The 15,408-nt window shown below is 36.6% G+C and overlaps 1 protein-coding gene across 1 annotated transcript; it reads left to right on the top strand.

Annotated features, from left to right (window-relative positions):
• The first annotated feature begins 1,249 nt into the window (after positions 1–1,249).
• On the top strand, positions 1,250–11,176 carry LOC106873404 (CBP80/20-dependent translation initiation factor). The gene is made up of 6 exons (XM_089362260.1): positions 1,250–1,635; positions 6,926–7,193; positions 7,682–7,732; positions 8,522–8,712; positions 9,793–9,881; positions 10,826–11,176. Exons 1-6 carry the CDS (start codon positions 1,396–1,398, stop codon positions 10,959–10,961), a joined length of 975 nt encoding a protein of 324 aa, XP_089218386.1. The 5' UTR covers positions 1,250–1,395; the 3' UTR covers positions 10,962–11,176.
• Positions 11,177–15,408: the final 4,232 nt, after the last annotated feature.

Consider the following 15,408-nt stretch of genomic DNA (forward strand, 5'->3'; position numbering starts at 1 on the left):
ATGTGAACATGAGTCAGTACATTTATATAGTCATAAACCATGTTGTACTCCAGTGATTATTACCTAACTGTTGACCTTGTGCAATTACGCAAATGAATTTGTGCCTTACTACTTAGATATTTGAACTTCAATATGGATCCTTCAGCCATCATCCAAATCAGTTGAAAAGGCCTTCATGAGCATAATTTCACAGCGAGACTAAATATATTTATAAATATGTCTGTATTTATTTAGGGTTCTAATATAGGCCCAAGGGCCAGCAATTTTGAAGGAAAGAGTTCTAATAAAGGGACAAGACCAACAATTTTGAGGGGAAGGGCTATAAGTATACCATGGTAGAAAGTTTCTTCCCTAAAGTACAATATAGCGAAACTGACCCTAAACTTTTGTAGTTTCGAAGCATACATCTTAACCACATACAATCATACTTGCATTAGTTTTTACATTCTAAGTTCAAATCTCTCTGGGAACAACTTCACTCATCTCCCAAATTTCAGACGATGTGTCAATATTAGAAATTGTTTTTTTGTCAGATAATCACCCGCATTGATTGCCGTGCTTAACAATCTACTTTTGTTTCATCTATAAGCACAGAATAGTGAATGGGTCAATGATAAATTTTTGGCCTTTTACTCAAGCTATAACCCTTCCCCTCGAAATTACTGGTTTTGTACCTCTGTTAAAACCCTTCTGCTCAAAATTACTGGCCTTGTTAGAATCCTTCTATTAAAAACTGTTAGCCTTATGCATACGTTAGACCCTTTCTCCTCAAAAATTTCTAGCCTTATTATCTGTCTTAGAATCCGATCAATGGAACAGCCTGCTCGTGAAATTAACGTGCAAGTGGCTGAGCACTCCACAGACACGTGTACCTTTAACGTAGTTCTCTGGGATATTCAGCGTGACAAGGCTGACCCTTTGAATTACAGGCACAACAGAAACAAGAAGAAAGAGTGAGAGAAAGTTGTGGTGGAAGAGTACAGCAGGGTTCGCCACCATCCCCTGCCGGAGCCTCGTGGAGCTTTGGGTGTTTTCGCTCAATAAACACTCACAACGCCCGGTCTGAGAATCGAAACCGCGATCCTATAACCGCGAGTCCGCTGTTCTAACCACTAGGCCATTGCGCCTCCACGCTGGTCTTGTTAGTATCCATAATAAAAAAAAACATTATTAATGGGCAATAACTCCGTTAATATAGGTGGCGCAACATCACTTATTAATTAAGTCCCTTTAATATTTCTTCTCACCTGTCCGACTGAGGAACCTTTCTTGGTTGAGAAGACGTAATGAGTTGCCGGAGTCTTTTAAAACGTTTTTAACATTTAGCAACATAATAAATAACTTTATTCCTTGTTCAATCCATTTGTTTTTCCTTCTCCTATTCATAACCGAAGAATGTCGACAGCCGTAGGAAGAGGTCGCGGCAGAGGCCGAGGGATTTTGTCTTTGAGTAAAGTTGCTCCGTCGCCGAATCATAAAGTTGGTGGCAATTGTTCGGATTTAGAAACTTCTCTTCCAAACAACGAATTCAACATTGCTTCGAATCCTTCCGAGGACGACGATGCACCAACGGTTCCACCACAATTAAGGTTATTAGTCAAACCTACAGGCCAGGTTGATTGTCACGAAGAAAAGGTATTTCCTTCATTTACCTATTATTATTAATATTCCATTTTTTTCCATCTTTTAAATGTTTTCTTGTGTATTATATATATATATATATATATATATATGTGTGTGTGCGTGTTATATATATATGTGTGTGTGTGTGTGTATGTTATATATTATAGACGCGAATGGGATTATAGTAGATATGTGTATTGCGTATGTATCATCTGTAGATATATATGTACGAATATATAATATACAGATATGTATAACATATATATATATCCCTGGGTGTGATATACACGTCATATACAGACACGTATATGCATATATACATACATACATACATATAGTTTTAGGGAAAAGAACCAAGGTTCATGAACTCATCGATGAAAATCCACTGTCACGTATAGAAAAATTAATAATTAAAAGCACAATAAATGAGTATACTATAATACAAAGTAAATATCATAAGATAAAGATAATATATATACATATATGTATGTATACGCGTGTCTCTATATGACTTATATGTATAAATCTGTTTTATATTATCTTTGCGGCCCTAATCCACGTTTTAAAACTCGCCCGAAGTCCTCTTTGAAAGCTATCATATTTTGAAGAAGATATTCTTCACAGATCATAAGAAATCAATATAATAATACTTTATTTTTGTTTGGATCAAAATATCCCAAAACAATTTTAATTGATTTTTCTTTCTTTGTGTGATTTATTATTATTATTGTTGTTTCCCCCACTGATCTATTGAATCTCTCTCTCTACACACACATTGTCAACAATTAACAATACATTCTTGCATTTCATATATCGTTGACATTTTTTGCACATTGGAGAAGCACATGCCAAAGGAATGAACGATGCAACAACCTTCTCGTTACAAGGAATTCATTCCTAATTTAGAAATAATTATATTTCGAGATTGTTTTTCAGTGCAAGTGTTGAAATACGATATGATGTCTACTATAGTATATATATATATATTATATGTGTGTGCGTATATTACAATTAAACAAAGAATCAATTATTCACTGCTTAAAATTAGTCAGTCTGGGGTGCCTCATTTATATCATAAAAATATTTCGAGCAAGAGGCAAGTTACCCCGGACTAGTTGAATATGCAAAAAAAAATTAAAAGCATTTGACAGGTTGCACATGAAGATCCGTTACTTTGGCAGAGACGGGTGTAGTCGCACTCTCGTGGGATTTAGCTGACTGGTTATTATTATTATTACTACTACTACTGCTGTTGTTGTTTAGTCACTGGTCAGCCTTGATTCAGTAAATTTACCACCAGAGATATTCCTTTAATGACTATTTCGTTTTGTTTTACGAAGGATGGAGGTTTGGCCTTTTTTCTTTCTTTCTTTGACAAGTCGCAAGAATAATTCGTTACTTTTAACAGAGCTAGTTGTTGTCACACTCTACTGAAATTTACCTTATCAATTACTATTGTTGTTCAAGCCACTGGTCAAGCTTTGACCAGTAGGAGACGTTCTTCGTGATTTGGCTGTTGTTTCTAGCGTGTCGCGCGTTCGCGTTGAGGTCCCCCCCCCCCCACGTTGGTTTCGTCTCTTATCTTTTCTCGGACGAAAGGAAGGCAAAATCATTCTAATGAGAATTAAACACAACAGTTTAGGCACCGAACTATATAAGCAGCAAGGCTGTCTGTCTTTTCTCTTATCCACTTACCATAGTTTCAAGTAGCATATTTGAGTACATTCCATTGTACTCTACAGTACTCTACCAATTATAGATAGATAGGTAGAGAGATGCATGCATATTTATGTATGTATGGGTGTAAATGTGTGTGTGTGTGAATGTATATATGCATATAAATAAATGTTTATGCTTATGAATATATATGTCTGTATTTATCTACTATATAAATGCGTATGCATTTATATACTCATAAATATGTGCACATATATATATGTGCGTATATACATATACTCGTGTATATGTATATACACATGCTCTCTCTCTCCTTCTCACACACAAGGTTATGGTTACTTCTAGAAGGTAGAGAACTCGCACACACGTTTAACTTATTAATTTTTATCATTGAAGTAATTGAAGGTACAATTCCTCACAGTGGCTGACCAATTCCATCCCTGTCAGTCGCCTGTTTTCGGACCATGTCTCAAAATCGCCTTCAAATCACACCTTCCTGGCTTAAAAAGCTGGGGAAGTATACATTGGATAATCAAGGCGCAGGTAGCCACGGTTGGAACGCTAATCATCATCGTTGTACCGAATTTAGGCTAAACACCATCATGCACACACACACACACGATAGACAGACAGACAGATTGATATAGAGAGAGTGTGTAGTTTTTTTTTATCTAATTTTATTATAAATTAAATATTATGTATAATTAGTCGTGTAGCTAGTTAAGTGTGGGCGTGTGAACTGGTCCGCCCCGGGCGACGCTTTTATAGAGGGCGGCATTTTTGAGTCGGCTGTGTCAAATTGCATGAGTTCGGGGTCCCATGGTAGCGTGGGCGACAAACTGAAGAGCCGCCCCGGACAACACACACACACACTCTCTTTCTCTCTCTCTGCCACTGGCATGTACGTATGTGTGTGTGTGCGTATGCATGTCTATATCTGTGTATGCGTGTTTGTTTTTAAATGCATCGAGCTGTTTTCTGTATGAAATTCTATTTCCAATCTTGAGACTGCAAAATCAGTTCGTGAAACACACACACACACACACACACACATATACACGCACACTCACTCACACACACACTTACACACTCACACACACACACATACATTAATCGTCCAATATGGCGTTTCGATATAAACAAAAATGAATCGATTAGTTTGTCAATAATGACATGTGTGTGTGTGTGTTGTCAGAGGCGTTTGGAAAATATTTTTTCATGTCTTTTAATTCATACCTGCTTTAACTGAAATTCAATCATTGCTGCACAATTTGACAGACGTCTACCGAAATACGATACGTTAGCACATGCCTGAATTTTTTTTTATTTCCTGACAATTCATCAACGCACACCATCATTTCGATCATGTGTGCGATTCACTCATTCGTGACGCTGGAACCGTTGTACAAATAAACGCACCGTCTACGGTTGTTGTTTAACCCCAGGTCAGCTCTGATTGAGCAAACCGATGATCAGAAATGTTCTAGTCGTGATCATCCCGTCCTTGGGAAAATTCGAAGCTAGGTTTCTCAATGTGTCATGTTTTTTTTTTCCTTCTCAAAGATAAATGGTGTTACAATCTCGCTTACTTTATACACGCTGGGGAAACCGGTTTAAAACTCTCTGGCCTTCTGCGTTCTAGAGTTTATGGCAGAGCTAAGCCTAAGGCAGTAGAGGGAGATTTGACTGCTATTTTCAGAATGGTACAGCGACCGAATACAGAGTCGCTGTTTTTTATTTGTTGCATGGTTGCTGTTTGGCACCAAGTCAGTTCCTCATCGAACGAACCGATGATCAAAAGGCGTTCTCGCCCTAAATGGAGGAAATCTGCCTTGAGCGCCATTTCTGAATCTATCGCATTTTTTTAAAACGGCGATGGTGGGAGGGTTACAATTATTATTTTCAACAAGTGCAGTGACTGCCTATAGGATGGCTGTATTTATTATCATTGTTATTGTTTAGCAGATCAATAATCAATAACGTTGTAGCCGCGACCACTTCGTTTTTTGAGTATATCCAGGGCTACATTTCTCAATGTGACGTATTTTTCCTAAGAGGGAGTTTTGACTGACATCTTCAGCAGGCACGGCGGTCGCTTTTATTATTGTTGCAAACTTACGATCAAAGACGTTCTAACCGTGACTGTGTATCTGTGTCTGTGTTTATAGATAGCTGTGTCCGTGTGTTGATAGATAGGTGTGTGTGTGTGTGTATGTGTTGATAGACAGATAGGTGTGTGTGTGTGTGTGTTTATAGATAGATGTGTGTATGTGTGTCTGTCTGTGTTGATAGATAGATAGGTGTGTGTTTGTGTCTGTGTTTGTCCCTCTCGAACTCTTGACAACCTGTGTTGCTGTATTTACATCCCCGTAACTTAGTGGTTCGGCAAAAGAGATCAATAGAATATGTACCAGGCTTAAAAATAAACAGATACTGGGGTTGATTTGTTCAGCCCAAATCCTTCGAGGCTGTGCTCCAGCAAGGCCACAGTCTAATGACTAGAACAAATAAAAGACAAAGTCTGCATAGGTCATCACTTGAGAGAAAAACAATGATGTAATGTTTACCTTTCATGACATTATGACTGGTCACTTGATGCCTTCAAGGACCAATGGAATATAAAAAAAAATCCTTTACTTGAAAAGAGATAAGATTTGGCAACAGGAAGTGCATTCAGTCATAAAGTACTACTTGAAATAAGTTTCCTGTCTACTCAATACTAGCATTGTAGGAACAAACCCATATGTTCGTTTGTTCATTTAATGTCTAATTGTTTTGAGTAAGAGATGGGAGCTTGTCATTGTATTTGGTATTAAAATAAAAGCAGGCAGACCTAGATGAAAGACATTCTTTGTGTTGGTGATTCTTTTATAAGTGGGGGAGAAGGACTTGCACACAACTAAGTGTAAATTTGCATGTATGTATGTGAAGGCGCATGGTTCAGTGGTTAGAGTGTCATGCTCACAATCATGAGGTGGTGAATTCGATTCCCAGACCGGGCTGTGTGTTTTGTTCTTGAGCAAGCCACTTTATTTTATGTTGCTCCAGTTCAATCAGCTGTAGAAATGAGTTGTAATGTCACTGGTGCCAAGCTGTATCAACCTTTGCCTTTCCCTTGGATAAAATCGGTGGCATGGAGAGGGGAGGCTGGTATGCATGGCCGACTGCTCGTCTTCCATAAACAAACTTTTCTGGACTTGTGCTTCATAGAGAAAGTTCCTAAGTGCAATCCCATGGTTAGTCATGACCGAAGGGGATTTTTACCCTATGTGGGTGTGTTTGACAAGAAGAGGACTGAGGAAAGGTGAATGGCATGGGCATTTAGATTTTGTTCAGTTCTCTCCTTTACAAATGTACAAGGGACTGCTGAAAGGTCCCTGGCTTTGGGTAAAAGAAAATAGAGGCGGATCAGTTAATTATGATTTTATTCAACATATTCCCTTCTCAGGTTCACACACTTGTAGTGATCCTTCAGTTTTTCTATGCCCTGTAAAAAAACTCGAAAGGTTTGGCCTCCAACCAAGCCTTTCATGACACCCTTAAAGCCAGGAACTTTTCAGCACCTCCTCGTATTTATGCCTGCAACTATGTCTAATTAATTTTCTGGATTTTTTCTTTTTTTTAGTTCTGTGAGCAAGTTAGTCAACACATTGAAAAGCTATCTTTCGATGCTCAAGACAGGGACCTCGATGTCATTGAAAAGCTGACCCGTGAATGTGCCCGTGACGAGAACAATATCCAGCAAGTTATTAAGGTTATATACAACAAGAGTTTAGTTGACTTAGATTTTGCTCGTACAGGGGTTATGATTTGTGATCGACTCTCCAAAATTGATGGTGATGGGCTTAAATACCGCACACACTTGTTAAATCTTTTACAGAATGACTTCACAGGTGAGTTAGTTGCTTATTTCTTTTGCTTATTATTCCTATATCAAATATTCTATCTCAGATGCCTTTCTTGATTCCACCTGAATCCTTTTGTTACCATATCATCATCATCATCGTTTAATGTCCGCTTTCCATGCTAGCATGGGTTGGACGATTTGACTGAGGACTGGTGAACCAGATGGCTACACCAGGCTCCAATCTGATTTGGCAGAGTTTCTACAGTTGGATGCCCTTTCTAACGCCAACCACTCCAAGAGTGTAGTGGGTGCTTTTACGTGCCACCGGCACGAAGGTCAGTCAGGAGGTACTAGCAACAGCCACGCTCGAAATGGCATATAAAAACAAAAGCAATTTTTACTTGTTTATTTAAAATATATTTTAATATATAGTAAAATGCATGATATAGTTTGAAAAGATATAACAACAAAATATTTTTTTTTTAATTGGTACTGCCTTCCATTTTTTGTCTCATTTTCATTATTTCTTTTCAGATATACAACAACATTGGCAAAAGGTGAAGCAAACAGATCCTGAACAACAGTGTAAGTTTTTATTTTTAATTATTTTATTTACCAACTCTGATTTTATGGATCCTCTGAAAGTTCCTTGGTAACCTTTTCATTTGAAATAATCTTATCCTTTTAAAAAAAAATTCATCATCATCATTTAATGTCCATTGTCCATGCTGGCATGGGCTGGATGGTTTGACCAGAGCTGGCAAACTGGGGAGTTGCACCAGACCCACCAGCTGGAGGCCTTTCCTAATGCCAACCACTTTTACAGAGTGTGCTGGGGCACTTTTATGTGGCCCCACACAGGCGCTTTTACATGGCACTGTCACAAGTGCTTTACCCCACCAGAGGGACCAGTCTTAACACTTCTTCTGCGGGGCACGGGTCTTCTTGAGTACAGCAAGGTGCCAGGCATCTTGATCCTCTCACCTGAAAAGTTCAGCATTCTGAAGTCACTCTTCAGAACTTCATCCCATGTCTTCCTGTGTTTTCCACTTCCATTTGTTCCATTTGAGAGATCAGCACTTTTTTATGGAGCTGTCGGCATGCATCCACATCACATGACCAAACTTGCACACAGTAACCAATTCCTCTTATGCCTAACTTCTCTTTCGGAACACTAGCACTCTGTTGAACTCGTAAACTTACATTACACATCTTGCAATGCATACTAGCCTCACTCCTTTCTAACTTTCCCATATCCTTTGCGCTCAAGGCCCACATCTCACTACCATGTTGAATTGTCTATTATAATTAATTTTAAATCAATAAAGTCATCCATTTTATTGCTTTTTTTTTTTTGTCTTTCTGTTTTCACAGTCAAAGAAAATTTACATGCTACCTCCCATGAGAAGTTTAAAGGACTTGTAGTGTTTCTGTGCCATGTTTATATTACTATGACAACCGTGAAGGGAGAAACTTTCAGAGTCCTTGTCAATCCCATCTTTCAGTGTTTGGAAATGTTGTTGGAATCGGCTACAAGTGACGACCTGGAAATACTCAATAATTTAGTAAGAAGATTCCTTGTTACTTTAATTCTTTCATTATTATCATTGTTCTTAAACATCATCCTCAACGTCATCATCATCATTTTTTAACATTATCCTTCCATGTTGGTATGGGTTGAATGGTTTGACAGAAGCTGGTAAGTCACAAGACTGTGCCAAGCTCCAATATCTACTATGCCGTGGTTTTTGTGGCTGGGTGCCCTTCCTAATGCCAAACACTTTACAAAGGTCTACTGGATGCTTTTCAAGTGGCACCAGCACCATTGAGGTTACCAAGTAACTTGCAATGTGAGTAGTATTAAGGGTGGTGGCTTTGTGCAGGTGATGAGAGGTCAGATCATGAATAAAGGGACAGGAATAGGTGCAGTGGAGGAGATACCTCAGCTGGAGAGAGTATTTGACTGTGGCCATGCTGGAGCACTGCCTTTGTAGTCGAGCAAATTGACCCCAGAGCTTATTCTTTGTAAGCCTAGTACTTAATCTATCAGTCTCTTTTGCTGAACTGCTAAGTGATGGGGGACGTAAACACACCAGCATTGGTTGCCAAGCGATGTTTGGGGGGGGGGGATAAACACAGACACACGACCATATGTATACATATATACAACAGGCTTTTTTCAGTTTCTGTCTACCAAATCCACTCACAAGGCTTTGATCAGCCCAAGGTGCCACGCAGTGGGACTGAACCTAGAACCAAGTTGTTGGTAAGCAAGCTACTTACCACACAGCCACTCCATTTTAAAATTCTCTCTTTTGGATGATTAATTATATTATAATGACACCTCCCTGTCCGAGGGACCCTCTACGTAATTATCCTGCTTGCTAGAAATCACACCTTACCATCTTAAAATGGGAAGGACATGGTAACCAATGTAGTTCTTGAGCTACAAAAATGACTGGAGTTTTTGAAATACATTTGATATTAGATCTGCTCAATCAGAGCCTAAACAAAAACCATGCAACACTCCTTTCCATATTAACTGCCATAAACTCTCATGCATTCATTTTAAAAGCATGACTACTATGAGGTTTCCAAGAAATACCGGGATCCCTATAACCTTACGTTTCTTTTTCCCACTTCAGCTTCAAAGCGTGGGCAAACAGCTAGACACTGATGAACCTGACAAAATGCAAGACCTATTCAACAAAATCCGTTTGAAAATTATTCAAGGGTAAGACAACATTTTCTTGATTTAAATAGTGATCTATTTTTGTTGTATAAGAAAACTTTTGTGTCCGATTTACTTCACATCAGTAGTGGTGGTGATTGGCAGATGGCTGTAGATTTAGAGAAAGTGCAAGCCATTTAGGGGCCACCTCAGAACCTCTTTGGTTCTTGTTTTACCTAGGAAAGATAAAGTTAACAATGGCAGGATTGTAACTAAGAATAATGCCATCTACTTACATTTGTGCTACATCAACCATCATCATTTAATGTCCATTTTCTATGCTGCCATGGATGGGTTGGATGATTTGACTGGATCTCATAAGGCCAGGGGCTGCAACAGACTCCATTATCTGTTCTGGCATGGTGTCTACAACTGGATGCCCTTCCTAATGCCAACCACTTTACAGAGTCGTACTGGGTGGTATTGTTATTTTGACAAGTCCTTTACTTGAAAAAGAGTTGAGTGTTAGCGACAGAAAGGGCATTCAGCTGTAATATATTTATCTAACATGAAAAAAAAAAAAACAACTAGAGGTATAGATCTGTGGGTATAGGGTTTGCTTTGTCAAACCATCTGACCCATGCCAGCATGGAAAACGGACATTAAATGATGATGATAATAACATTTAAGAGATGAGGAATTACGTACATTAGACGGATATTTGTCTTCGTCTTGCCCACGGGCATATGGCGTAGTAGTTAAGAGCACAGGCTACTAACCCCAAGATTCCGAGCTCGATTCCAGGCAGTGACCTGAATAGGAATAAGAACCCAGGTTCGAAATTTCCCTAAGACCCCTGATGAAGGCTGGAGGATATATCAGCCGAAATGTGTTAATAACAAACAAGATGAGGACAAATATCCGTCAAATGTAAATAACATTTGAATTAAAAACTTTGTGTCTATAATTATCCAAATATGTCAATGTCATTTTGATTTTTGTTACAGGTCCAGTCCGCAGGTGCGTTGTTACCTACTAGAGATTATAGAGATCCAAGCCCACAACTGGAAAATGCTTCCTTCTGACATAACTAGATTTTATTGTGATACTGCAGCAGATATTTTGGCTGGTATGGTAGTCTGAGGCATTGAAGTAGCTTTTAGTCAACAAACAATGAAGATTGTCATAACAGTTGCTTCTTCCGAATCTCCCTCAAGCAACTACAAAAAAATTTAAAAAATAATTTTTTATTTTGTTTTTTTTTTATTATTTATAACTGTAAACCAATCAACATTGTTTAAGTTGTCTACCAAATGGAATTTTTGTAAACTTTCAATTAAATACTGATTACAGTTTTATTTGTTGTTCTTCTATATTCTCATTTAGTATTTCATCATTGTTTGGATTTTGTGTTCAGCCTCACTGCGTGGCACTTTGGGCATGTCTACTACTGAATTTGGCAGATGGAAAACGCACAAAGCCCATTGTATATGTGTCTATTAATATTTACTATTGTGCTTAGCTTGACATAGTTCTTAGCTATATAAGATGAATTTGGATATTTCCTGTCAAGAAAATTATCCATTTAGCTCTGTACTTTTAAAGGCATTTGAAATATAAAATCCCTGAGGATCTAGCTACAGGAAGAGGTTTCCAGTTGCAAAAATAGTAACAAACAAATACAATTTAAAGAGAAAAAAACAGAACATTACTTGCACGTCAGAAGGGCAGAGATCTGGGAAAAAAAGATTGTGTTTAATATCAAAATTTATTAAATTATATTATTTCTTTCAAAACGTAAATATTCCATCATTATCATTTCATACAAATTATGTTAAGTGATATGGGAATTTATTTTCTTTCCTATCGATTGAGAGAGAAAAAAAAAAGATTTTTTTTTTAAAGACAAGCATCTCCAATGAACATATTATAAACAAAGACACAGACACACGTTTCTGTCAATACATTTTCTTTACAACTGAACTTAATAATAGACCTAAAATCTTTTGATCTTTTTTTTTTCTTGCTTGTTTGCTTTCAAAATAAATGCAAATTCTCTCCATGCTATTTATTACTGTGTTGTGATCAAGTATTGCAAACGCAAGTCAAAAAAACACATTCCACAAACAACAAACTGCCCGTTCTGTAAGTGAAGCAAACCTCCTTGGTTTTAAATTGCAAATTATCAAATGAATATAAATGCACATTGGATTTTTTTTCCTTCTTAAAAGTTAAAATTCTAATGGAAGAAAAAACATTCTATCTTAAATACATATTTTAAGTGATAAAAGAAAAGAAGGGAGAAAACTTTAACAATTTTTTTTTTTCTTTTTGGTCTTTTTAAATACTTTCCTCAGAAATTATACGACTGAAAAATTTCTAAATGTAATAAATCTGTTTATGCAATAATTAAAAAGTTACAAAGTATCCTAATTTTTAAAAGATTGTTATTTTTTTGGAAGCTACAAGAAAATATTGTATAGGTTACACGTGGTTTTGATCTGAAATTAATTTCATATATATAATAGATGAAGAATGGAGTATATGGCATTACATTTATTCCATGGTTTACAATTTTTTCTACTACACACAGGAGACCAAACAGCATGTCTGTAGACTTGGATGATAAAGATTTAGTCATATACATTGTGTAATGTATATTACATAATTGCTATGGCAGTCATGTAATCCTAACCAAGGAGATAAATATAATATCCTATATAGCATACATATATGGCTGTGTGGTTCACAACCATGTGGTTCTAGGACTCAATCCCACAGCATGGCAGCATCTTGGGTTAGTATCTTCTATTGGCTCAGGTCAACCATGGGCTTTGTATGAGAATTTGGTATACAGAAACTATATTAAAGTTTCTGTGTGTGCACAGATACATGTAAGTTGATATTTTGCATGTCAACTTTTGAGCAAATCACTTGATGTTGACATTATGACCAGTCACTTTTGAAATATAGGTCAGTGTTGGTGACAGTGAGAGCACCTGGCCATAAAAACCTGCCTCAAAAATCCATAGAAAAACAGATTTTACATACATTCGTGTGTATAAAATGGCTTTGTCAGGAGAAAGGAAACACTTATAACCCTTTCAGGGACTCAAAAACTAGCAGGAGAAAGTTATCATCACATCAGAAAATGGGCTCATATTGCTCATTATAGAATGGCCATGTTATGGTGTTAAACTAGCCAAAAAGTTAAGTTTAACATCAAAAAACACAGTTTCCAACTGTCAAATTTCACAACCCAATGCTTTGGTTACCACAAGGCTGATAAATGACATTTGCCCAAGATGCCACGGGGGGCAGGATAGTTTTGGAGCAAACCTTTTAACCACACAGTGCCATCTGTCATTTGAAAACATAACTAGACAATTAGTCCAGCAGTCTAACCCCAAAGCTGTTACCATTTAATATAAATGCTTTACCTATTCCAGCAAGTGGGCTTTGGCCATAGTGGGCCTACATCATTGAGATATTGTGTGTGCATATATTTATTAGGTTCAGAATAAATTATTTCCGTTTTTTGAAAACCTTATATTCTGTGCTACCAATAATATTATATTTATATAATGTCAGCTGTCAATAAGTGTTGTTAATAATAATCCTTTCTACTAATGGCACAAAGTCTGAAATTTGGGGGCGAGGGGGCTAGTCGATTATATCGACGCCAGTGTTTCACCGGTACTTAATTTATCAACCCTGAAAGGATGAAAGTCAAAGATGACCTTAGTGGAATTTGAACTCAGAATGTAATGACGAATGAAATGCTGCTAAGCATTTTGCCTGGCATGCTAACGATTCTGCCAGCTCGGCACCTTCATAATAATAATAATAATCCTTTCTACTAAAGGCACAAGGCCTGAAATTTGGGGGTAGCGGGGGACAGTTGATTACATTGATCCCAGGGCTTGATTGATCTATCGATCCTAAAAGGATGAAAGGCAAAGCTAACCTCGGCGGAATTTGAACTCAGGATGTAAAGACAGACAAAATACCACTAGGCATTTCCTCTGGTGTGCTAACAATTTTGCCTACTCACCGCCTTAATAACAAGAAAAGTTTAGAATTTTGGCACAAGGCCAGTAATTTTGAGGGGACAAGGAAGTCGATAACATTAAAACCCAGCGCTCAACTGGTACTTATTTTATCGACCCCGAAAGGATGAAAGCTAGAATCAACCTTGGTGGGATTTGAACTGAAGTTGGCTTTACTTTAATAATAATGTGCTGGAATGTGCTTGAAATGATTAATTCAAGCTAAATAAATACTTGAGTGAGGCAATTTGCTTCCACTTTGAAAGATCTACGAATTATACAGAGATATATATTTTTTAATTTATTCTAAAGGCAACTGAATAAAGACATGATAAATATTATAGTTCTAAGTCAAAGCAAATCTCATTTAATGTAATTAGACCAAACAATTCAATACTCATTAAATATATTATTGGACTAATTAGTGTAGAAGTAGTTTGATAGTCTTTAAGTATTAACTCCTGGTGCAATAAAAAAAAATGAATCAAATATTAAACTAAACATCATGATGGTGGTGGTGGTGGTGCTGCTGTGTTGACATTTTCTTACAGAGCAAATGAAGCCTTAGAATTATGATAAATCTGGGAAATTGTGGCATTCAACCATTTCCCATGAGCATTAGCAATGTAAGCTCTGACATTATACATACATACATACATACATACATACATATATACACATATATATAATATTAGGGATAAAATCCAAAATTACAGGTAAAAACTCAATTAAAATCAATTTATTAAAAATAAAAATTAAACTATATATATATATATATAAAAGAACCAAGGTTCATGAACTCATCAATGAAAACCCACTGTCACATATTTACTTATTAATTTTTAATAAATTGAATTTAATTGAGTTTTTATCTGTAAATTTGGATTTTTATCCCTAATATCATTATTATTATTATTATTTTATATATATATATATATAAATAAAATTAGGAGTGACAAATAGCTGATGTTTTTAGGATCTCACCAATGTTGCACCATGACATCAACCAATGTTAGTTACTAAAGGGTAAATGATAACCGACCTGAGAAAAGGTGGATGGCAGAGAATTCAGAGAGAGATGCACATTAGAAATGAAAAAATATTACCAAGTATCTGAAGAAAAAGAAAATGGAGATGAAAACAGTCTATGGCCAATTGAAGACACTGAGAAAACACAATTCTCAGTAAAATCATTTTTCAAGTCTTTTTTTTTTTTAACCTTCCAACCAGGATAAATATTATACATTGGTACATTTTAACCAATTTTAGGACATACACATATGTATATTTATACGTTATATATGATACATATATACATGCACACACACACCTCATATATATATATATATATATATATATATATATATATATATATATATGAGAGGGGGCTGAAAAGTTCCTGGATTTGGGTAAAAGAAAATACAGGAGAATCAGTTAATTATGATTTAACATATTCATTCCTCTTTTCAGATTCACACACTTATTGGAGTGGTCCATCAGTTTTTTCTAAGCCCTGTAAAAGAACTCACAAGGTTGAGCCT

This window comes from Octopus bimaculoides, chromosome 14 (genome assembly GCF_046866305.1).
Source record: "Octopus bimaculoides isolate indiv1 chromosome 14, ASM4686630v1, whole genome shotgun sequence".
Classification (NCBI taxonomy): Eukaryota; Metazoa; Mollusca; class Cephalopoda; order Octopoda; family Octopodidae; genus Octopus; species Octopus bimaculoides.